This window comes from Haemaphysalis longicornis, unplaced genomic scaffold (assembly GCF_048455015.1).
Source record: "Haemaphysalis longicornis isolate Haplotype H1 unplaced genomic scaffold, Haemaphysalis longicornis Haplotype H1 scaffold_2, whole genome shotgun sequence".
Taxonomy (NCBI): domain Eukaryota; kingdom Metazoa; phylum Arthropoda; class Arachnida; order Ixodida; family Ixodidae; genus Haemaphysalis; species Haemaphysalis longicornis.
Window position 1 is genome coordinate 270,597,643 of NW_027526295.1, and position 23,318 is coordinate 270,620,960.

Genomic DNA, 23,318 nt, shown 5'->3' on the forward strand with positions numbered 1-23,318 from the left:
CAAGGGGACACATAATTAGGAGATAATTATTGACGTAGGTGGCTTAATTAATTAAAATTGATTAATTAACTTTGTAGTCGCTGCAGTAATTAGGCGTGTTTGTATTGGAAAGTTAGACGCAATCCTGTTTCTACGCAGTTTCAATTGGCAGAATTCTTCTAGCGCATCCGTAGTCCGAGATATCAAACGGCGAAGTTTAATTGCCGTTCGCATGATTGCGCATGCTAGATGTCAAGACCGGCGCATAGCTCCTCCCTTTTGTTCTGTGTTTCGATAGCGGTCCCGAGTACTGCAGATTGCGATAACGCCAGCCAAGAATGAATTGGTGCCAGTTATCCCTTTTTACTGTGCCTCCACCCCTTTATCGAACTAAACATCGTACACAGCAGGCACGTCACCGAAGGGAGGAGCTTTGCTCCGGTGCAGACTGTCTTGCATGCGTAATCATGGGACCGGCAATTTAACTTCACCGTTTGATATCTCTGACTACGGATGCGCTAGAGAATTCTGCCAACTGAAACTGCGCAGAAACACGATTGCGTCTAACTTTCTAATACAAACATGCCTGGTTACTGTAGCCACTAAAAAGTTGATTAATCAATTTTAGGTAATTAGGCCTCCGAAATCAATAATTGCCTCCTATTTATGTGTCCCCCTGGGCGCATAACCTCAGTATAGCGGTCGTCTTCGCGCAAATCTAAGCGCCTATTTTAAAAAAAACCTGTCGACTTAACTCTGATCACCCTGTATGTATATATATATATATATATATATATATATATATATATATATATATATATATATATATATATATATATATATATATATATATATATATATATATATATATATATATATATATATATATATATATATATATATATATATATAGAGAGAGAGAGAGAGAGAGAGAGAGAAAGAGAACTCCCGTGATCGATGGAGTCTGCTCACGATGGGCTTGCTGGAAAAAGGTACAGCAACGTACTGATACACTGCGCGAAAGTAGACGATCACCTATGCGCACTTACAACGCCGAATCGCCGGAATTAGATCCGTTTGCGATCTATCATCTCTCCTCTCTCTTATTACGCCCCTCTTTTGCTGGAGCGACTCCACCTCCAGCACTTTATTTTGCTTAATGAATTAGAGGTTTCCTTGAGGTTGTTTCATCGCGTTTAACTTTTTTTTAAATGGAATGGGACAAAAAGAAAGAAAAGATAGGCGAAGCCAGTGAAATTGGATTCTGCACCCCGCGCCATCTTTATTTTGTTGCCTCCATCCTTGCACGAACCCATTTTCTAAGTTGATGCGCTTCCTGAACTAAAAATCGTTTACACACATTTCAACCCGGTTGACTTTCATGAGGCGATCCGAGGCAGTTTAGGATGGAGCTTCTTCCTGGCTTGATAAGGGTACTAAGCGAACTTTGACTAACTGGTACGTTATGGACATCTTCCTGCATAAGTTGAATTCTCCTTTAAACCTTTATCTAAATATATATATACAAACAGATACAAACACTTCCTATAAAGGTTGATTTCTTGTTGTTTACGCGAAAAAGCTGCCTAGCGCAGCGGCGTCTTCGTCTCTCCCCGTGGGGAGCAGAGTGTGGAAGAGAGTTGAGCACTCCAATATTACTGAGCCACGGAAGGGATGGTAATATTGGCTCTCTTCAAGGCATATTACTAGAGACCGGCACTTTACGCAGAATTTCTATTTTTCTCTTCGATCCGCATCAAGACTATTTAACATATAAGCATGAACTAATGGAAAGGGAGCATTTTAAGCTATAGTTTATTGGGGCTGTAAGTGCCTGTGTTGCAAATAAGGGCTTATGGCGCCTTTTTGGATGTATCAGCTTATATTGGCTTCTTAGAGCCGAAAAAAGCCCTTTTTGCCCTATATATGCCTTTTTTGGTTTTTAGAGTCGATGTTCTGCAAGGAATGTTCTCGCTTTAGAAGCCCGCAAATCATGTTTCTCGCACGCTGTTTGCGAGAAAAATCCGCGAGCTGTGCCAATTACACCGAGAAACGCGAACCCCCCTCGAGCCACCACCACCTCAACCTCGCCACATAAGCCGAACTACCAGAGGCCGGTACGCAGTGACACTGCTGCCGTCCTCACTGACGTCACTCCTGTTTACACGATGGTTTGTTCTATGTCCTTCTGACGCACTGTGTCCGCGGACCAACGGCGAAAACTGTATCAACGGCCGACGTGCCCTGTCCAGTGCTAAACCAATAAGAAACAAGCAAAGAAGAAAATGGCCGGGACACAGCCGCGCATGTGCCACTCAAGGACCAAGAAGCCGCCTAGGGGAAAACCACGCGCAAAACTGACGCAGCAACGTGTTAGGGTGACACCACGATCACGTGCACTGTCTTCCGCCGATCACGGGTACACCGCAGGCCGGCAAGATGCAGTACTTGTAGGACGAAGAACGAATGAGAAACGGAGCTAATAGGAATGAGCATGTCGGCACTTTTCAAGTGCCCTAGTCGTGACAGCCGTCATATGCCTACCCGGGTAACCTCCAAGGGTATTTAGAAACCTTGCAATAAGTGGTTTAGTTTCAAAGAATCTTGCGTGCTGTCGGTATATAGTGAAGGTTACTGAATGGTGTTTTTCCCTCAGCCTCGCTGGTTATCTGCTTCTTCAGAACGGAATAGCTCAGCATTATACATGAAATTATTGCACTTCCATGTGCTATCCTTGGGATTCATTGGGGTTTTGAAGAGCTCAGGAGGTCGTTCTGCTCTGTTAACGAATAGATACCTGCTGTTGAGATGTTTCTTCAAGGCGCAGTTGTCTCTTCTTGTCTCTTCAAGCTGCATTTACGTATTGTGCTTCTTCCACCAAAGCCCATTGTTACCCCTTAAAACACTAGGCTAAAGGCGGAAGACTACTACACTTGCAGGTAGTATTAAAAGCTTCGGAGCTGACAAAAGCATCGGAGCCCAAACTGTTTCCACCACGCTGCACGTCAACGTGACTTGGCCCATTCGTGTGCATATTTCACAGTCTTAGCAGAAAGCATTTCCGCAGCTGAGAGCTTGGGCATCACTCTGAGAAAGAATGCTGCGCTCATTTCTAAGGTCTAGGACAGATGTGCCACCAAATCTGAAGGACAGGTTGTTGATACATCTATTCCGGTGGGGCGTTCTGCCATTCTGTCTGAAAAAAAAAAATTCTCCCCTCCCTGTGCTAAAAGAACTGCCGAAGGTTTTCAGCAGCAACCATTCTGATATTCTAGATGGAATCAGGTGATGGGGGGTTTCGAAGTTTAAGCACACTCCACAAACTTCAGTGAAAGTTGTGCGTCGTTTTTTCGCACAGAATTAGCGACTAAAAGGAGGTAACTTCAAGCAGCAAATCATTGAGATAAGTGTGGTTTGTCATGGCTTTCAAGCATTTCTTTTGTTGTCGAAAAACCCTGATTTTTATGCAAATCTGTTAAAATGCCAACTCTTGAGTGACTTATTTTCACGAAGAGAAAATCCCTTTCCACAGCACAAGATTTATCCACTGCTTTTACTGCATGTCAAAAATGTGTCCTAAAACACGCTGGTGAACCAAGCACTAATTGAGCCTATGTGTGCCTAAACGACAGTATTTGGTGCCTATATTTGCCTAACTGGCCCTTTTCAGTGCCTATTATTGCCGCCTAAAACCTTGATTTTTCGTGCCTAAACTTCGGATCTCCACTTATTACCATTCAAGCAATGATGTTCAACACTGAAATTTACACAGCAACAAAACTGTTACCATCGTTAACAACGAATCAGCCAATTATAGGACACTGAAGACAAAACCGAAGTTGGTCTAAATAGATGGATTGGCATGTGCAGAAAACGAATATGCCATTCTCTGGGGCAGTACCAATATAATAGCGTGAATAATAAAAAAAACGAAGTTATCAGTCACCCAGCAGTCATGACGCAAACGACACCTGAGCAATGTTCCAAAAGTCACGTGACGGACAACATAACGAGAACCGCGCACACAAGCTCTCAAACAACACACGAAATCTTTCTTTGCACCTTACCTTTCCTACGCCAAAGACAATTACAAATGTACGGGTATAATTCACGCCGTGTCGACATTCGCAAGCTGCCAAGCCGCAGCGCCGGTGGCGGTTGCGATGGTTATTGCAGGTTCGGCGTAGTCACATGCCTGTTATCTCTTTGTTATCATGGTGGCCTTGTTTCGGGGCAGTTAAACTTCCGTATCAGCCTAACTTCCGTACCAGCCCATTTACCTTCAGTGTCCCCATAACGATGCAGGGGCAAATCAATGGTGCACTAAGTTCTTTTAATATATGAGAACGAGGTGCAGAGCAAGGATTTTCTTTACTTCTCGGGGGGTGAGGGTCTTTTTACGGCTCGACTTGGGGTTTCGAGGGGTGCGGGGGGAGGGAGATTCCATTATTGCACACCGCGATACTTTCGATTGGTGTTCTAACAGTGTGAAGCCACTGTCTGCTCTTGTACTGAGTACCTCACTCCACTATGCGTGTGCGTGTGCATGTGTACGTGAGTGAGTCTGAGGGGGTGGGGGGTAATGTTTTTATAGGTGGTATTCATTGAAAACTTTAGCTGTCAATGTCCTCGCTTGGCTACACTGGAAACGGCCACGGATATGGCCGAAGCGCCACGGACATGGCGCGGCTTGTGCCACTGCACCCACACACCGAAGGAAAAAAAAACACCTGCGTGCTTCGTCTGCTCTGTTTCAACCCGGTTTTCAACGGTGGTGTCAACAGAGATGTTATTAATCGCACTCACATTGGAGTCGAGGCATTACTTTGCGTTCGATGGGGCAAAGCGTGGAACGCCCAACCCATATCATGCGCTTACCACGGCCAAGTACCCCCATACCGCGGAAACCGACGTACCCAGTGACGGCGCAAACACATGGTTTCCTGCATGCGTGCCTCGCTAGTGAATACAAGCTATTTTATGAATCCTGCCTCGACCTTCCGCTATTTCAGCCGGTTGCACTTCTCACAAAATTTCCAGCCGCTTTCGAGGATGTAAAATGCTGGGATCTTATTTTCTCCGACACTAAGCTGTGCTCACAGCACGCGCAAAAGACGGTTAGTGAACGAGGCTCAGATGTTATACTAGAAATCTAGATTTTATATAAATAAAATCTAACGCAGTGTACTTGAAATATTACTAGTAGTCATGAACAATTATTCAGCATATTCGTGATTTAAAGCTACTTCCCAACAAAATTATCTTGGATATTCACTTTGAAGGCACATTTTACGTGAAAGCGCAGCAGTCTGCCTTCAATAAAGTAATGTTGAATACCTAATTCTTGCAAAAGGATTTCGATTTTCGCTTCTATTTTTCACAGCTCCGTCTATTGAAATTTTACCTTGCAAAGTTACAACCAAGACGTACGTAATCGCTTTCCGCATGGGTAAAAACTAAGAAAAAAAGCCGCCTAAATTTTAATGCTTTTTATTCATTGCAGGGATAGGAAACCAAAGGACCACAAATGGGGGAGTTTCGTAAATGCCACAGAAAAATGCCATGGTAGCGAAGATAAAACGCAACTGAAAAGATATGCATCCACGGGAACGTACCGCCACCCTCTTTGTCGGCGCAGTTCCAGGAGCAGGTCGGCATTTATCGAACGCCGAGCACTTTATTCTGTCCGCTGCAAAGCGCTAATGTCGCCGATTGATTTTAATGCGGATATTCATCGCCGGCGCGACGGACTCGCAGGTTTTCACAAAGAGGCAGCGAAATACAATGACCTGGAGCGGGATTTCGTAGACGCGGGTAAGAGTTCCAAGTTTTACCACGCATTCAAAACGGCGCTTGGAATGCGTAAAAACCTCTCAAATAAATGGTGCCCGCACGCCGAAGTCTTTTTCGTACGTTTCCTTCAGTAAATCGCTTTTCCTATTCTCTTCCTCTGCGTCAGTTGGGCTGGTCCAGGCGACGGTAGGACACCAAGACAAGGTGCGTGTTGTTAGAACCGTGGCGCCGTTTCTCCTGAATCTTTCAGTTTGCGCGGCTTTCAAATATTTAATAGCTAAGGCTCAGCCGGTTCGAGAACGAGCTGCCGATCTTATCATCGTTCCCCTCGCAAGGCAACTAAAAATAAAAGCACAGAAAGTATATAAAAAGCGTTACTCTCTCTCTCTCTCTCTCTCTCTCTCTCTCTCTCTCTCTGGGGAGTGCGTATTTGTGCGTGTACGTTAACGAGTGAGTGAGTGAGTGAGTGAGTGAGTGAGTGAGTGAGTGAGTGAGTGAGTGAGTGAGTGAGTGAGCGAGCGAGCGAGCGAGCGAGTGAGTGAGTGAGTGAGTGAGTGAGTGAGTGAGTGAGTGAGTGAGTGAGTGAGTGAGTGAGTGAGTGAGTGAGTGAGTGGAGAACTCAGCTCAAACTGCATTTCCCTGGCCAAATCCAGCTGCACAGCCTCACGGTAAAAACGTTAAGGCAAAGAAAGAGTGGCCTCTCAAGAATCGCCGCAGGGCCCACTCGAATGCGGGTCCAATTTAGCCCACCTCAGGTAAGTGCACCCGTTTGGATGCCCCGGCGCGCCGCCTTAAAAGCCGTTTGCGGATGCCGTCCCTCCCGCGAAGTAAGTAGGATATGGCAGGTGCAGATCCCGCCTAAGGCGAACCTGGAACGAAGCGGAGTTTGCTCGATCAGCCTTTCTTCCGTACTTAAAGGCTTTCCCGCGACCTGCGCTCTGCCCCCGGGGCAGAAACACCGGAAACTGATCGACCGTGCCTGGGACTGATTCTCAATTTTTTTTTTCTATTCGACTCTCATGCAACAGCCGAGTGACCCGTCCTTCTCTCATCTCTTTTCTGCTTCGGCGAAAACAAGCTCTTTACGAGCAGATGGGTCAAACACTTTCGAGCAACATGCAGCGACGACGCCTGCACGATGCTGGTGTGGTTAGAAACCACATTTTCGGGGCGACGGACTTCGTTGATGCGATAGTTCGCATTCGCGAGTCTGTCATTAGCTAGCTCGGCGGGTTTCCGCATTCGCCCTAGCACTTGATCGGTTTCGATCGTGGTGAATACGTTGCAGGAAAGGAATTTCTCTAGCGGAGGGCTTCTTGATCGACCTGGTCATTGAGTAATGGCGTATTCGGTTGGGCGTTTACGAGCGCTCTGGAGTGCCCTGAAAAGCGGCCGCGCCTTCGGTTGGTTCTTCCGGAGCGTCAACCTCCGACTCGGAGCGCTCCCCACCGCTCGGACTTCGAAGTGAGAGCGTGGCGCAATCTGGCCGGGAGGACCGGTCACGTGACACAAAACGCCGCGTGTTTACGCGGCTGCTTCCCGCGCTGGATGCACGGTGGCGCTACAGGCGCGGTTCTCTGAGATCGCCTATGCATTCGGTTGGTACGCTGCCTCTCACGTTCTGATCGCGAGCCGCCTTGGCATCTGGCGACTCTGAGCCAGAAGACCGGAGCGGCCAACCGAATACGCCATAAGTTTAAAGTTTCCAAGACAGACAATGCACGCAAGCAATGTGCCAGCTTCCGGGCTTTTTAGACCTTTCTTCGTCACCATCATCATCAGCCTGGTCAGGTGCACTGCAGGACGAAGGCCTCTCCCATTGACCTCCAACCGCTCCTGTCCTGCGCTGCTCGAGTCCACAGTTCATCCCCGAAGTTCCGTATTTAATCCCTCCATCTTGTCAGTGCCCTTCCCATTCTTTTAGACCCATCTCTTGGTATCCCCTCTGCTACCCTAATTGTCCACCGGTTGTCTGTTCATCTCACTACATGGCCAGCCCAAGTCCATTTCTTTTTCTTTATTTTAACTATGATATCGTCAACTCTAGTTTGTTCTCTGATACTCGTACCTCGTGTCTTGTCCCTGAGGGTTATTCCTAACATTATCTGCAACCTTATCTATCAAATTATCTACATTATCAACAAAAATCTACAGCCAGTGCACACTGCCGATAATGACATACGGAGCTGAAACTTGGCGCCTTACTAAACAACTGGAGTGCAAACTTTGAACCGTTGGTTCACAAAAATAAGTGTGGAGAAAAAAGTGGGGTCTTTTGGTTAGCCTAGATCTTAGGTCACTACTGGCACCAAATTACTGGGAAGCCGAGTGCTAAATAAATTTTTAAGTGAAGCCGGAGTGTTGTTCAAGAGATGGGTGCAAGTTTACTTCGTTTTCGGTTAAAGGCCATCGTTTGGAGACAACAATCCACACATGCCATCAGCTTTGCTGGTACGCAATACCCAAACCGAGTAATAACCGGAGCTGGCCAAGAACCTCTCTTAAAAAATAATGCGGTGTCTTTTTCATAAAAATTAAGCATTTATACCGCGCCTGTGTTCTACCGGTGGCTGTAGTGCTCGAATGGCCAGCCGACCCAGATGGTCCCATGCGCTCAGCGAAGTGCCGGGGCTTCCTTAGTTCTGAAAATCGTTAACAGCCTCTGAGCCGACGCAAAGCCTACAGCATAGTTGCAGAGTCGGTTTAGTTCCACGGGCCATAGATTGCAAAGTCTGCTTGCCGTCTTGCGGCACTAGCCTATATAATTATTCTTTTATTCCTAAAACAAGTGTACAATGGAGCCACTTCCCCGCCGCCATCGCATCCATTACTGATACAACCCTTTTCAAAACTACCGTGCATAACGCCTACTGTTCGTAGTATCTCCTAACGCATTGTGTATTGTTTTGCTGTTGTGTAAATAGCGTACATTAATTGTTGTCATAAGCGCATCTGAATCATTCCACTGCTGTAAAAACTCCGCATTCCCTTCTCTTATATTTCGCCACTGCTTTCTGTTGCGCCCTATGAACCCCGAAAATATCTGTAATAAATAAATAAAATAAATAAATTTCATTCATTGCAGCTTCCACTGCGGGAGGAGGCATTTAGCACGTTCGCGGGAATGTGGCTCAGCTACCTACACATCGACGGTTTCTTGTGGGTGCCATAAACGCAGTGCTTAGCTCAGTCACCGTCATACAGTTTCCGCATTGCTCCCCGCGACCCTGCGGCCGCGGGCGTTCGGTTGGTTACAGCAGCTTAGTAATAAACAACAGCCCAGGCTAAAAGCAGCAATATCTACTTGAGGCCTGTTCGATGTGGTAGAATTATTAATTCAAGCGGTGCTCTTCAGATCTAGGCCCGTATGCGACATAAGAAGGTTCGCTGATACTCCCATACCAAGTATTGATAGCCTCCACTGGCCAAGAATTTTTGTACTGTGATAACGCCGTCGTGCTTTTTTCTGTTCCGAATGTCACTATCTCCGCAATTTCAACCTGATAAATCGCTTATTGAAGCGCTACAGTGCGAAACATGACACATAACAAGAAAGCCGACAGCACAAGTGCTGTTTTTTTTTTTTTTTGTCTTGTGCTCAAATAATAACTAAGGGTCGAGTAAAAAAGAAACCCAAGAAAATAAAGGAAAGGAAATCACCATGGACTACCGACTCTTTCACGTTCCTGGTGGTAGCCCCAAGTCGCCTATCAGGCTCGTCATCACCAGAAAAAAATCTTTTATCGACCGATCGAATCACTCAAAGAGAAATATTTCCTGGCGCGTATACCTGATGTGTCGAAGCCGAAGACGTAGTTCGGACACTGCATTCTGGCTGTGGTTCCGGCGGGCGCCGGCCTCCAGCACAGCAGGCCGTCCCATGTCTGTGGACACAGCAGGCTCCCTGCGCATGGAGAGTCACAACGTCATTACTTGTAACATCAGAAAACTGCAACATGACGCTTGCGGGCAAACACTGTGCAACATATTCTTTTGCTTCCACTTTCGGGGAACAGCGAACAAACATGCTATGAAGTCTGCGAACATGTTTTGCTTTCTCAAGATAGGAGGAGGAGGAAAAAACGTTTATTGCTCCCATTGAATGGGAAGAAAGGAGCGGGGGACGGTTAAAATATTTTGTGTAACTAGAGTACGTTACCACTCGGGGAAAAACGGCTGGCGGTTACTATACTCCCCTAAGCGAAATTTGTACGCAGCCCGAAGTGCAGTCTTCTCGGTCACGGCGCACAGCTGCTGCGTCTCAGGAGTGAAATCGTGATCAACGAACGCACGGCGGCGCACGCTACTCTGCCGTTATCTAGTAGCGCACCGCCGCCGTTGAGCATGCTGTTGTAGATTATGTTGGAACCTCCCGCACAGCAGACACGTGGCTCGCAACGTGGAGGAGGGAGACAAAGAGTTGATATATTGAAAGAGCTAGGAGCAACGAGGAGCACGCCGAAGGACCTATGTACGGGCATCACGCAGCGCGTGCTGGGCTTCTGTGGAACCGCCTTGGCATACCACCCTCCCCCTCCCATTTTTGGCCGCCCTTTCCTCCTCTGTCTTCCTTTTGTCTTTGGTGTTTCCTTCGTTCACTCGGTTAGGAGGCCAACGAAGCCGCCAAAGCACAGTAGCGGACCCTTAATTCATAATGCCATACAAACATGCCATATAAACATGCGAGCTATAACCCGATAGTTGCTGCCTGTGAGGAATCCCTCTGCGGCACCTTATTACACCCCTGGGTTGCAAAATAAAACTGTGTAGTACAAGGTATGACAGCTGTTAGGCTTCTCTCTCTCTCTCTCTCTCTCTCTCTCTCTCTCTCTCTCTCTCTCACGCACACGCGAACACACACACCCACGCGCGCGCACGCACACGCACACGCGCACACGCACACACACACACACACACACACACACACACACAAAATCCTTTTCATTGCGCCTTACCACCATCCCCACTTTTACTGCGGCGCATTACATGTCTAACCCCCGGTTTCAATTTTCGGTGATGCCGCTTTACTCGGCGCCGCTCCTTTTCCCCGCCACCAACTCTTCTTCTTCTTGTTAGGTGGTTCGGGTGAAAAGGAAAAGGAAGTGCACTGGGGATATTATTGAGCCCAACTGGGGCTCACCTGCATACAACCCAGTGCTGTGGGGAGTGGGAGGAGGGCGATATAAAGATTAGAGAGGAGAAAAGGGGGTGATAGAGATAGGTAGTCGAGTGACAAGAGCGAGGAGCCTCGACATGGATCTTAGTGAAGCAGCAGCAATGGCGCGTCCAGTAGACCATCGTGTACAGGCGCTGCGCAAGTCGGGTGGCCTCCAAGTAGACCAGCAGGAGGCGGAAGGCGTCACTGCGGGTGCCGTCGGGGCCTGCTAGGTATAACAGGCTCTCCAGGCGCTGGTAGGGCAGCTTAAGACGCTGGAGCGAAGTCTGCAGCACTCCCCGGTGTGCCGCAAACTCTCTTTCACAAATGTGATTTGCCGGTGTCTTTCACGTTTACGCTCGGGCACATAATCGGTTGCCAGTTTATGCCCGCACGTGCGGGGAGTGGAGGGAGTGGGCGGCTTACACGTGAACGCCAGACAGCGGAATGCGACCGGTCGGGGGTCTTGAGTAGTCGAGAGGGTTGAATTTTGTGTCCCACAAGCAGGAAGGGGGCTACGACGCGGGAGGGAAACGGACAGCCCCGCGTTTGTTCGGTAGAATAAAGTTCAAATTCTTCCAAGCTTCATTCAGCTGGATGCTAAGAAGTGTGCTCAATTGCAGAATACGAACAAACATCGTTTGTTTCGTGCAATCCGTCAACTGCGTCCAGTCATCCATCTTCGCAGAATAAAATTCTCGCTAATTTTTTATGTGCGCTTTCGTGCGGGACTTTTATTTTTTCGTTGCGCATTCAATCCACCTCCCATTTTCAGTTACCATTCGAATTAACGATCCTATTATTTTGAAGGGGTTACATCCTCGTTCTATTCAAAAATCTTCTCGTGCTTTCTTAGCTATAACCCCAGGCTTCCTTCCCACGAAATAAAATCTGTCGTGACAACATTAGGACCAGACAATCTGGGCACCCAAAAGTTTTTAACACAAAAGGATTTTATTCCGGGATACACCAAGATTTCACTGACATCATATCCGTCACAGAAATGACGCCAGTACAACAAACACAGAAAAAAAAAACGCTAGAAAAAGTTTCTTTGACGCGGATGATGCTGCCCTCTAGGAGAGGTAAAAGAGAGGAGTACATCATGACGCTGAAGAGCACCGACAGTTGGCGCTTCGATCAGGCACAGTAAGTTGCGTCGTTTCTAAGTGCGGTGGCCCCGTGTAAGCAATTTGTGTCATTACGCGCCACAAAAAGGCAATGACGCCGACGGGCGAATGCAGTGAACGTGACTGATTTGGTGCGAAGACAAAGTCCAGCGGGATGCAGAAAGCGTTCGGACGTTCCCGGTCAAACCTACGAACTCTGACTCTCGCGTTCCACAAGCTGAGCTCGTCGCAACGCAACCGTCTGCCGTACACGCCACGGAGGAGAACCGTAGTGGTCGCACCTTTTCGAAGCTACCCGCCAGCAGGACGTCGCCTGCCAAGCACACCCACAGGGCAGCCGCCGATCCGCAAATCATGCTCCTTTCGCTGCAGATTTCGCTTCACTTTTCACTTTCGCGTTTTACCGATTCCTAGGACAGAGGAATCAATCACTGTTTTTTTTTATTTACACGGCTACTACATCTTCCACACTGAATAGAAGGAAACAATTATTTTATCCATTTAGTACAAAAAAGTAGTGTAAGGGAATACAAAAAATCTTTTTTGTTACCTTTTTCCAAAAGTTACCTTTTTCCTAACCGTAATCCACGTACTACACAGTGCATACGTGATGATGATAACGGAACGTCGCGTTCCAAGTCATATGGAGCTGATTTGAAGGACCACGCTGAGCTAAGAGCCGAGAAAGGGTTCATGGTAAACCTAATGCGCACAACCTACCCCACAGCCCCTAATGTTTATGGCAAGGATAGAACCCGGGTCGCCCGGGAAAAAAGTAATTTCTTGCAAGAAAACATTTCCTAACAAACGGGGTCAGTGCCTCACAAACTTGCGGCAAGGCTCCATTCATTGTGGTGACTGCGGCAACCTTTGAAGGCACGCACCATTGAAGTTTCGAGAAAAAAAATCAATACTTGGCCAGGCGCCCGGAAACTGCGCGGTGGCAAAAGTAGCGATGGAAGCACTAGTGGAGCCTCAAAACGTGCTTTCGCCGCGCCACAGAATTACACTGGGTTGCGCGTCTGGCAGACGTTTGCAACCGCGTTGAGGGCCCAGGAACACCCACTCTTCGTCATTTCGAACTCCAGAACTTGATAGTCGAACTGATTGCATCGAAATACACTTTGCTGCAGCTTTTTACATTTTTTTATGCAGCTTTTGCATTTTTACATTCAGTAAAAGTAATTTTGTTGAGGAAAACGAGTGAACGATCTTTTCAGCGTTCCGTGGCGGCTTGCATCATACGCCAGCTTTTTAATTTTTTTTTCTTCCCGCCTCTTTTTATGGCCTTTTTTTTTTCTAGATCCCCAATCCTCAGCTGAGAAGCATGTTGGCGATTGTGAACCCGGCAAAACTCGCTGCTTTTTTCCATAAAAACTTTAACTTTGTCTCTCTATTTCTCGTATCATAATCGGTTCATATGACGTCCAGCCAGTATGTGCGCAATTTTAAGGCGACAGCCTTAAATGACCCATTCGGCGAAAAACCGTTGTTATTGTAGTTGTAAATACAGAAAAATGGCCGCCGTTGTAAAAGTAAACAGAGAACATATGTGTCACCCGATGGGATTTTGAACTCGGGTGTCCACAGTAGCAGCACGATAAGCTATCACAACGCTGTCTCCGCTCGATGGTAGCGGTAGAACAACAAAAGTTGTTATTTCCTCCGTGGCGCATACCCACTTGGGGGAGTGGCCTCAATCAGGACATTTGAGAGGATAATATGCCCGCTCCAGAAAAATACCAAAAGTATGAATTCTAAACGTAAAAGTTTTAGAATAGTGCGTGCCGCGTGACACCCAAACTTCATGGTGCGTGAGTAGAACAGGCCCAGACCAACGGCGCAGCATTTTGATTCTGAGGAAGCTGTGGCGCGTGCCAGTCCGCTTGCGGACAATTTCGCGCTGTATGACGAATGAGAACAAAGACAATTTCGCGCTGTATGGCGAAACGAATGAGAGCAAAGAGACACAAACACGGTGTAGGGGAAAGGAAGCCGGTCGAAGTAATTCACGCCAAAAACAAAGCAACGAACGCGATGAAAGCCGGAAATACCATGTACCCGTAAAGAGGTTGTTAAGTATCGCCAGTCATTTGCCTTCAGTGCTATTAGTAGACAGAAGTGCCCCGAGGATTTTTTTCCCACTGTATTCATAATTAAAAACCAGCACATAGCCTGTGCTATGCCTTGCGTCTGGCTAAAAGTTTTGATTTTATTTCTTGGCGAAAACCAAGGCGATGCTGAGACTATAAAGGCGGGTGTAGCTTGACAGGCCTTGGCCACCCGACTCACAGAGTACGCAGTAAAAGTGACGTTCCCAAACTAAAACAAATTGAAACATAATAGCAAGATCATACCAGCATAATAGCAGAAAAGCATAGTGATTAATAGATGTTCTATGTACTCTACAAAGCATAGGTCTAAAATGCACAGAAGGACCAAAGTGTGCGCACAAACGCAGTAGTTCGCACGCATTAATTTTCAACGAACACATAACTACATCACAGTTGCGTAATAATGTATTTTAGTTTGTAAATGTTCTTAGCACTTCTTCCTTTAGGGGAACATATCGACATATTCTTCGAACACTTGATTATATATCAGTATTGCCGGAGTTTTACTTCAGTTACATTTCTTTAACCTGTATTTTGAACGTGGGTTCACTGGCGTCGGAGTTTAATTTTTTTCCTACTTTATTTATTGTTTCAGTTGACTAATACAGAAAAGACTGCTCACCCTAGTCAGTTCTTACTTTCGAAGTGTGCCGTATTGTATGCCTGAGACGGTAGCTAGAAGAATTAATGTTAAGCTGACTGTGGGTCTTCTGTTTATAAATGGTGTGCCGAAACTTCAAGTAATAAATTTCGCACACTGGCCGCAGCCTCGAGACGTACAGAGAGCGTACAGTCAAACATCGCTATGACGGAAACAAGTGCATAAAACGCAGTCTTCCGCTCATTAGGTGTAGAAAACGAAGCACATATTTTGTTTATAGTAGCAGTTAATTTAGTTTAATCATTATTACCACGCGACTTCTTCTATTTAGGGCACGAAGCATACAGAGACAGTTGTTTACCAGTGCCGTATTATTATTTTGCTTAAAATACAAAAGAATCGCAGTAACCAGCATCTCGTTTTGCAGCATTCCCACAGGTAACAGCTCATACATTGATAATTAGGTGAAATGACATTTCTAGGCAGTGAAGACGATTCCTTCTCGCTTCACAGCAGAAAAACAGCACCACCGAATGTTTGTCAGCAGTCTTCGCTGCCTCCCAGTTGACGAGATATTTCGATGAGAATGCATATGTAAAGGTAGAAGCTCATTAGAGAAGTTTGGACAAGCCTGACTTGAGCTGAAGAGTCAGATAATTAAGCGACGACGCCAAATGCGCACACGCGGACAGCCGCCGGCGTTCCGTATATGTATGCGGATTCTGATTGCTCTGGGCTCAACGCACACACAAACTTCGTTAGACGCAGTGAACTTTTAGGAGTGACAGCCCCTGAAGTAAAAAAAAAAGAATTTGTGACCTCAAAAGGTATTTAAATTTAAGAGAACGAACGAAACAGAAAACTCAGTTTGCCTGCTGTTTTTAAACGCGCAAACAAAGAGCAAATTCGATACATCGCTGCTGGTGTCAGCTATACTGAGACTCCTGAGAGCGCTTCATAAGGGGTAACCTTGCACTTGAGAGAGTGGAATATGCCTCTTCTATTCGCCTGCATTGGCATAGATGGGGGTGGCAACGCAGCAGTGGGTTCTTTGGTGTCGCAGTGCAGCTAGCAGTGCACGAACCCTCCACTTACCGGCGTTGCGGGCGAGCGTCAGACAAGAATGTGTCTGCAAACCGGGAAAGGGAGGAGCTACCCTCGTTCTGCAGACTAACCAAAAGTGCAGGGCAGTTTCCACACAAAGGCCGCACGTGCACTGAGCTGTCACGAGGATTGTGGCCAACGCAATTCCTTTAAGGGGCCATGACGACAAATTAGAAATGTTTTATATTTGAAAGAACTAGTTCTTGGTAACTCATTCAGCCACACTACAGCCACGAGAGATGTTTTTGGCAAGAAAAAAAACGGCAGGAATATTTCAAAACTTTCAAATTTCGCGCTTCAGTGACTTATTATGGGCAGGACCGATGTAACAGGGCCAGAAGTAAAAATGTAGTTGTCGATGTGTTATCTGCCCGTTACCATTCAAATGATACGATTATACGGAACTGGAAGACCCCCCACCATCATCCAGTCATGTTTCTAGGCGGTGGCTTGGGTCAGCAGCAGTGAATCACACAGACAGTGTTCATAATACAATAGAGAAACCACTAGAATAAAGCTGGGAAGTAGTCACTGCTTCATCTGTTTTCCTTAATATGCATGTCCATTATTTGTGTAAAGTTGGCGGTAAAATTGGCGTCATTGTTACCGGGACATATCAGTCTTTTTAATGATGCAAGCTATGAAGCGAACTTCTGCTTTGTTTTCATGGCTGCTTCGACTGTTTTGTGTATATTTAACATAACCTTCTCTTGGTAACAAGAAAAAAAAAGGTTATTTTTTTACTCAAATAAGTTTTATTTTTCGTTGGCAGGTGATCATGCGAAACCTGACACTAGAATGTAGAGTGCTCAAAGACGACTATTGTGTCAAGGCACGTGTCGTTCTTCCGTCACCTTAATGCGTAGTTGCCTCACAAGTGCGCTGCCATATCTTGTCCCCGTTCATCACTGTCGTAGCGACTGCGCTTCGCGGTTCGCAACGTTCAATCGAACTGCGCTCTCTTTTAATGCGAAAACATTAGGTAACCACGTTGGTCGAAAATCCGGCACCCATGGCACACAAAATTGGTGATGGGTGTCCAAAAATTAGCCGACTGCTCTAAAGGCAAACGCGCAGGTCAATGAATGGTAGCAATGAAGTCACATTTCTGAAGAAAGCTCCTATATACAAAGTATTTAATTTACTTGAAAATAAAACGAAGTTTTGCGCTGAGTGGGTTCTGAAGTAGGTTTCTTCAGGATGCGAAGCCAAAGGTGAATCTGGTGAGCCTGGTGGTGGCCTTTGACTTCAATTCGTCGCGAGCACCGATGTTAGCTAGACATATCCACGCGCTTCACTGAAGCTCGTGGTTGGCGGGGAAATAACCTGCCAGTGGGCATACCATAACACCGCGGAAACTCTCTTTGTTTGAAACAAACAATTTGGCACATTATGCTTTACACCCCTTAAGAAAACACTGAAAGGGTCTTGTTTAAGATTTTTTTTTTTTTTTGCTCTGAGTTTGCTCCTTTGCTCCGCGGTGGACGTCAAAACACTCGCCACCAGCTGGAAACAGAAAAGAAGATACTTGTAGTGGCACCCCAATGATGCTTTCTGCTACACGTGTCCAGCTCCGACGTGGCATTGCGACAGCCTGCCTTCCAAAACGCTTTTACAAGTACCGCACAGCTGTTTGCGTCGCATCGTCGCGAAATCATGATGTCGCTGCGCTAGGTGCGCACAAAATAATCGTCGTCATTGTTGTCGTCGTTTTCGGCGAAGCAGATAGTCCAGAAAGCTGCTTATTTTAATTATTTTAATCACAGCCGTCGAACTTTGGCTACGTGCTCGCGATAGACGCGGCGTCGCAACACAGGAGCTGTTTTTGCTCGCAAAGCGACGTCTGGCAGTCACTGTCAGCGTACATCAATGTCACCGACCGCTGAGCTGAAGCAGCAACTCAACTTCTGTGTTCATTCGCTAACATTCTAGGCGTATTTTCTTACGGGGGGCACGCTCTCTCACATTTTAATGTCGTCAAGGTCTCCAAAGTTTCGCGAATCGTCAACAAGTTGCCTCAAGATTTTTTTTCTAGCAACAAAAGTTGTAAATGTGAGCGTTACGGATGTTTTTGTCGACGCTGATGTCGCGCCAAAAACTTCAGCTGGCAGAAAATTCAAATGCTTAGGTTATCCATCGCTCTAAATTTAAGTTCTATTTCGCTCTCCGCTACCCTTCCGGCTCGTTTGTAAGACGCGGATCGTACCACAGTGCCGTGATTCCACCGCTAATTTCTTAGTACGGCAGCGGTGTTTCATGAGTGGTTTTCTTCACAAAATGCAATGTGAAACATCAAATTCAAGGGGATATACGAAGCCACGCAGGCGACAACCAACCACGAACATTTTTTGGCGTTCCAGTCATCGTCCATGGATGTTGGCGACAGCGAAGTCCGCGGACCCTCACCAACGTCATCTCTAATAGTGAATGCTAGCGGGCATTTCTCTTAGGTCATTCATGTGAAGGTGTCGCTGTCATTTGACGATTCGTGACATCAGCTGACGCTCGGAGCTTTCTCGTTTCGTTTCTTTCAATTAAGGCTATTTTAAATGGGAAAGAAGAAACGAATGGAAAGAACGAGAAAAAAAAAATTAAAGCCGTGCCACTCAATGTGAAAGCTGTCGGAAGTGCAGAGCAATGATTCGCCATAATGGGCTGCAGCGCCGTTACCCGCTCACTGATGCCACCCTATACATTTCAAATTCCCCGCCTTCACAGTGCTCGTGCGCCCTCTGCCTGAAACTGCACCAGCGGGAGTTCAGTTCTTTTTGTGATTGCTTTATTTAGTATGCTGGAGCTTTCTTGCGTCATTTCGAACGCGCAATTTTTTTCTTGCGCGGCTGGGGCCTTTCTGCGTCATTTTGAACGCACCATTTTGTTCTTGCGCGGCCGTTTTTTTCGCTTACTCTCGTAAAAACTAACACCACGAGCGCTCCTAACTAAATTAACGCGGGGGCTGACGGTTATATTAGATTTTGCCTGAAATGTACCTGCAGTCTTGTGTGCGCCGAAAAACGGGGAGATGTATGACAAGCGCCAGTTATGTCTATTTAAACCACGTGGTTTTCGAAGCCCCAGCTTGACCCCCTGACGACGGGACACAAGGCTCTACTTGGGTCCGTTATCTCGCTGCGCCGCCTGCTTCCGGCAGTCGCATCGACCGTTAGCGAGCTACGACGACAAGGCGAGCCCATAAAGTTCTCTGCACTTAAAATACAAACGGCAACGATGAACCCCCCCCCCTCCCCCCCAGCAAGCATTTCCCCTCCTCCAGAGCGGCAGCGCCATATCGCCCGGCCTTTTGCATTACATTTATGAACCTCTACAGCTTAGATAGAATGTTTAACTATCTTTTTCCAGACATATACGCCTCTCACATGGTGACATATTCACGTATCACGCAATAAGCGCCACTGACTTCCGCGATTCTGAGGCGGATCACTTAGGCAACGGAGGCATCTCCCATGGGCACGGCGGCAAACTTTGTCATCTGTTGTGACAGGGCAAACAATATCCCCAAAGAGCACTTATTTCAGCCTGAAAAGGGCGACGACGACGACAGAAACGGGAGGCACGTGGCAAATATATCATGGTCCGTATCGGCTGTTTGTCAGTTTTCGTCAACTTGTTTCGCTGTTCTTAATAAGAAGGAGAGCACAAAGAAAAGCAAGCCAAAGCGGAAGAGTCCCTACCAACCTGAGAAAATCCTTCGAATCAAGAACAATAACGTTGAAGTCGTCATCCGTGGAGTTTATAGATGACACACGCCAGATTTCACGTCCTCTTGCAAGAAACGCACTCGCACTGTTTCGGGCTTCCGTTCGTTCTCGAATTCCGGAGACTGCCCAAAACAAATTGTGACAACCTGTCGCTTATTGGTGACGTGTCTGCAAAGCGTTGCCTTATTCTTTTATCCTTGCGTTCTTTTCGTTAGGGCCATTGACAGGTTAAGAATTGTACCACACGTTTGTCACATAGGGACTTTAAAGGGACACTGAAGTAAATTTGTCAAGCTCCCGTTTTTGCTTGCACTGTGTAGACTGGCTCAAATTAGCACACTTTTCATCGTTTATCCGGTTGACAAATGGGTAATTATTTTACAAAGCGCGAAAGAAGAAAAACTACCATGCGCGGTTTGCGGCGGCCGCACAAACTAAGCTGTGACGTTGGGAGGAGGGGGCGCCGTGATTGGACGATGCCCAAGGTTAGCAATCAAACAAGTTTCGGTTTCGGTTTCGGTCTGTAAAACAACATGTTCGACATTCGATGGCGTCGTTGGATGGGCATTCTCAATATCCCAGTTATCGTAGTACCGCGCTTCTGCCATGTTGTCGGCTGTAAAATGCATAAGATAAGCCTCCCAGGACGGCTTGGAATCGTAGCATTCACTATATGAGGCCTACGCAGTGCATGAACGCCCTCCGCGTCCCCGCGGACGCTCAAATGCATGCGCTTTTCCCCCATATTTGGAGCTTGGCTCGCTCTTGCCTGTATCGTAAAAAGCGTGTTCGCACCAGGCCGAGGGTCTGTTGATTCTGGCCTGTGCCTACTGCCCGCAAGCAGTCGGTGCTTATGGCAACAGCACGCCAACGAGAACTCGCTAGCGCGGCAGTGCCAGCCTGCGCGAGTTCTGTGGACTAGTTCGTGGAGCAATGAACGTTGCGGCCCAAAAAAAAGGTGAACTCAGTATAGAAAACATCGGCGAAAAACAAAAAAGTGAACTCATAAAAAAAAAGCATGTACCCGCGGCGATTCGAACCTGTGACTGGCAAAACACTTGCGTTGACATACCTAGCACTCCAGACGACTAGGCCACAGCCGGCCGCTGTCGGTGGTGGAAAAGATATGGGATATAATGTGTAACCAGTTTACACTTTTATTTAGTTTTAGTATTTCAAGCAGCTTAGGTGACTATTTGTTGTATTGCGCTCGTGCAGCAAGCGTCCCCCAAGTTTCCACAATAGCTCACGTCTAGCAATTGCATTTCTTAGACGGGAAAGCGTTCGCAGATGCGTAGTCGTGCTGCTGACCGCTCTGCTTGTTCGCCCAGCGCAAAATAGTGCTTCCCGCACCCTAGTTTTACGCTGTACGGTAAAAATATCAGTTGATTTTATTTCCTTAGTACCTATCTTGACTTTGCTCACTCTTCTCCCCCTTCAAGACGCCTTATATTTTCCTACTGGCGTACCAGTCAGCGAAGCGTCGCATGTGCGCTTGTGCAGCGCTTGTGTGAAGCGACCTTGACTTGGAGCTAGATACAGTGTACAAACTAACGAAGTAAATAAAGGCGCATTCTTCCATTCCCAAACGTGTTGTGGCTTAGTTTCAACTGATCGAGCGAATTGCGACGACCCGTTGGCGGCCGGCGGACTAAACGGTGGGCCGACTGACTCGGTCGCGGAAGTTCGGCGAGCCGTGCAGTAGCGCAGCCAATTGTCAGCTCCTCTCCTGCTGACGTCACACGAAAACGCCACAGAAAATGGGCGAGCGTAAAGAGAGGAGGACAGCATTTTCGAATTGATTTTTCTACTAAATAAATTCGCGTAAACGCGCACAGAGTGGTCGAAACAGGGCCCAGGGACTCCGGACTACAGTTTGCGCTCGTAATCCCGCATTGTTTACAAATCACTTCAGTGTCCCTTTAACGTGAAAATAATCAATGCCCATGTCTAAGCTAAACAAAGGAACTTATTCCGCAGTCCTAACCTAAGAAGGACCATACTTTTGTATCAATCGGCTAGATGCAACAGTTGTTGCACTTAACGACGGGTGCTCCCTCCATAAGAACATATTTGTGGGCTGTCAGTTTAGCATGCAAAATTGCTTCGTTTTAATAAGGCCACGTGCATTTGAGCACAAATATTAACTTTATTCTTCGGAAATGCTATTTTCATGACCATCTAAATTTGTTACCTCATAGTAAATAATATTTAGTAAGGCGGATACTGCTAGTACTGTTCCGACAAAGTTTTGTTGCGTTGACTGAGCAAGGCGGAAACTAAATAAACGCGCGTTGTTAGAGGGGCACTGACACAAAAATTTTGCATCTTGTTTTTTTTTGTTGCGATACGTAGCTAGTGACCTACTTATAACCTGTAGAAACCTCATTTGCTTCAGCGTGCGACGGTTGTTTAACTAGAGGCATTTTCAATGCGGCCAGTCGCAGTTTCGGTTTCAGCGAGTGCCGCGAAACGGTGGATTTTGTGGATTTTGTGTGAACAAAGCTGACCACGTGACCGTCGGAGGGATATCACAGAGCAGAGCCGCCGTAGCACTGTCGAATCTACATCGACGGCAGTTTCTGCGAATGCCCCCACGTACTGATCTCGTGAGGCGCTTAATTAAAAAGCGACCGTGGATGGGACGCAGGCGCTGCGAGTGCAAATGCTACCGCGGCTAAAGAACGACGCGCGACGCTCGAGACGGTGGGTGGCAAGACGCGCGCTGGGAGCAGCCGGCCGGTCTGCCTACAGGTCCGCCTACAGATGTGTTCGGCTTATCACTGCGGCGGATATTCGAGTGCCGCTCTCGTAAGCGGTGCAGATGACAATTTTAATGCAACCCGCCATCGCATCATTAACTCCTTTCTCATGTAAGCCACCATGGTCGGGACTTGGGGACAATGTCGTGCAGCGGTAACAAGCTATCACTCGAGCTACCTGCACTGGCCTGGGCCACTTCGCGGCCGTGGCCGCCGCCTGGCTAGCTCAGTGGGCTTTTCGTGCCTCCGGCGCGTTTTCGCATCCAATGGTAATATATAGTAATAGAAACAGAGTGCCTGGAATCGCTGTAGAACTTCGGTCGCGGCCAGCTGCCCGATTAGCTGACGTTATCACGGCGCCTCCGCCACCAACGATCGGGTCGTTCGTTCTCGAGAGCAGAAGCTCCGCCCTCCGGCCCTCCGATTGGAGCGGCGAGCCGGGCGAGCCGGCGAAAAACGCCGGCAGTGCGGAAGCGGCAAACACAAACTCGTGACGTGTTTGGATGTTGTTTATTTACTCGGGATGTTGATTGCGCGTGGTCCTCTGCTGGCTGCTCGGTTGCGTTTCGCACATTTCAAAATTGATTTTAAATATGTTCTAGGCTGTATTCGCCGTTGATATTTTGCAGATGATGTATATGTGTTCCCACCAATCTATCTCCGAAGTTATCTCGCCTTCAAAATTTTGTGTCAGTGCCCCTTTAACCTATATTAGTAGTAGGATACAGAGTTCTTCAACGAAAAATGTACCCACAAAACTTTTGAAGCTTTCACGCTGGCTTGTACCAATTCGGCCACGAGTATTGATAACCAATGAAAAGGTTTCCTTCCACACGATTCTTCTCGTTGGGCTTGCCTTGCTTTAAAGCCTACGCATGCAGCAGATGGATGTGAGAGCATTTGCGCAGTAATGATCACCTTCTTGCCACCTTTATGGTGGGGTTTTACACTTACAGCAAGG

General features: G+C 47.1%; 1 protein-coding gene across 8 annotated transcripts in view; it reads right to left on the reverse strand.

Moving 5' to 3' along the window:
- The window catches only part of LOC144170706 (secretin receptor-like), a 358,512-nt gene that overhangs the window by 88,596 nt on the left and 246,598 nt on the right, over positions 1-23,318 (reverse strand). For all 8 annotated transcript variants that reach the window (XM_077700659.1, XM_077700666.1, XM_077700660.1 and 5 more), the window contains exon 3: positions 9,563-9,676. In XM_077700659.1, coding sequence (XP_077556785.1) covers positions 9,563-9,676 — 114 coding nt within the window. The remainder of the gene's footprint in view (positions 1-9,562; positions 9,677-23,318) is intronic.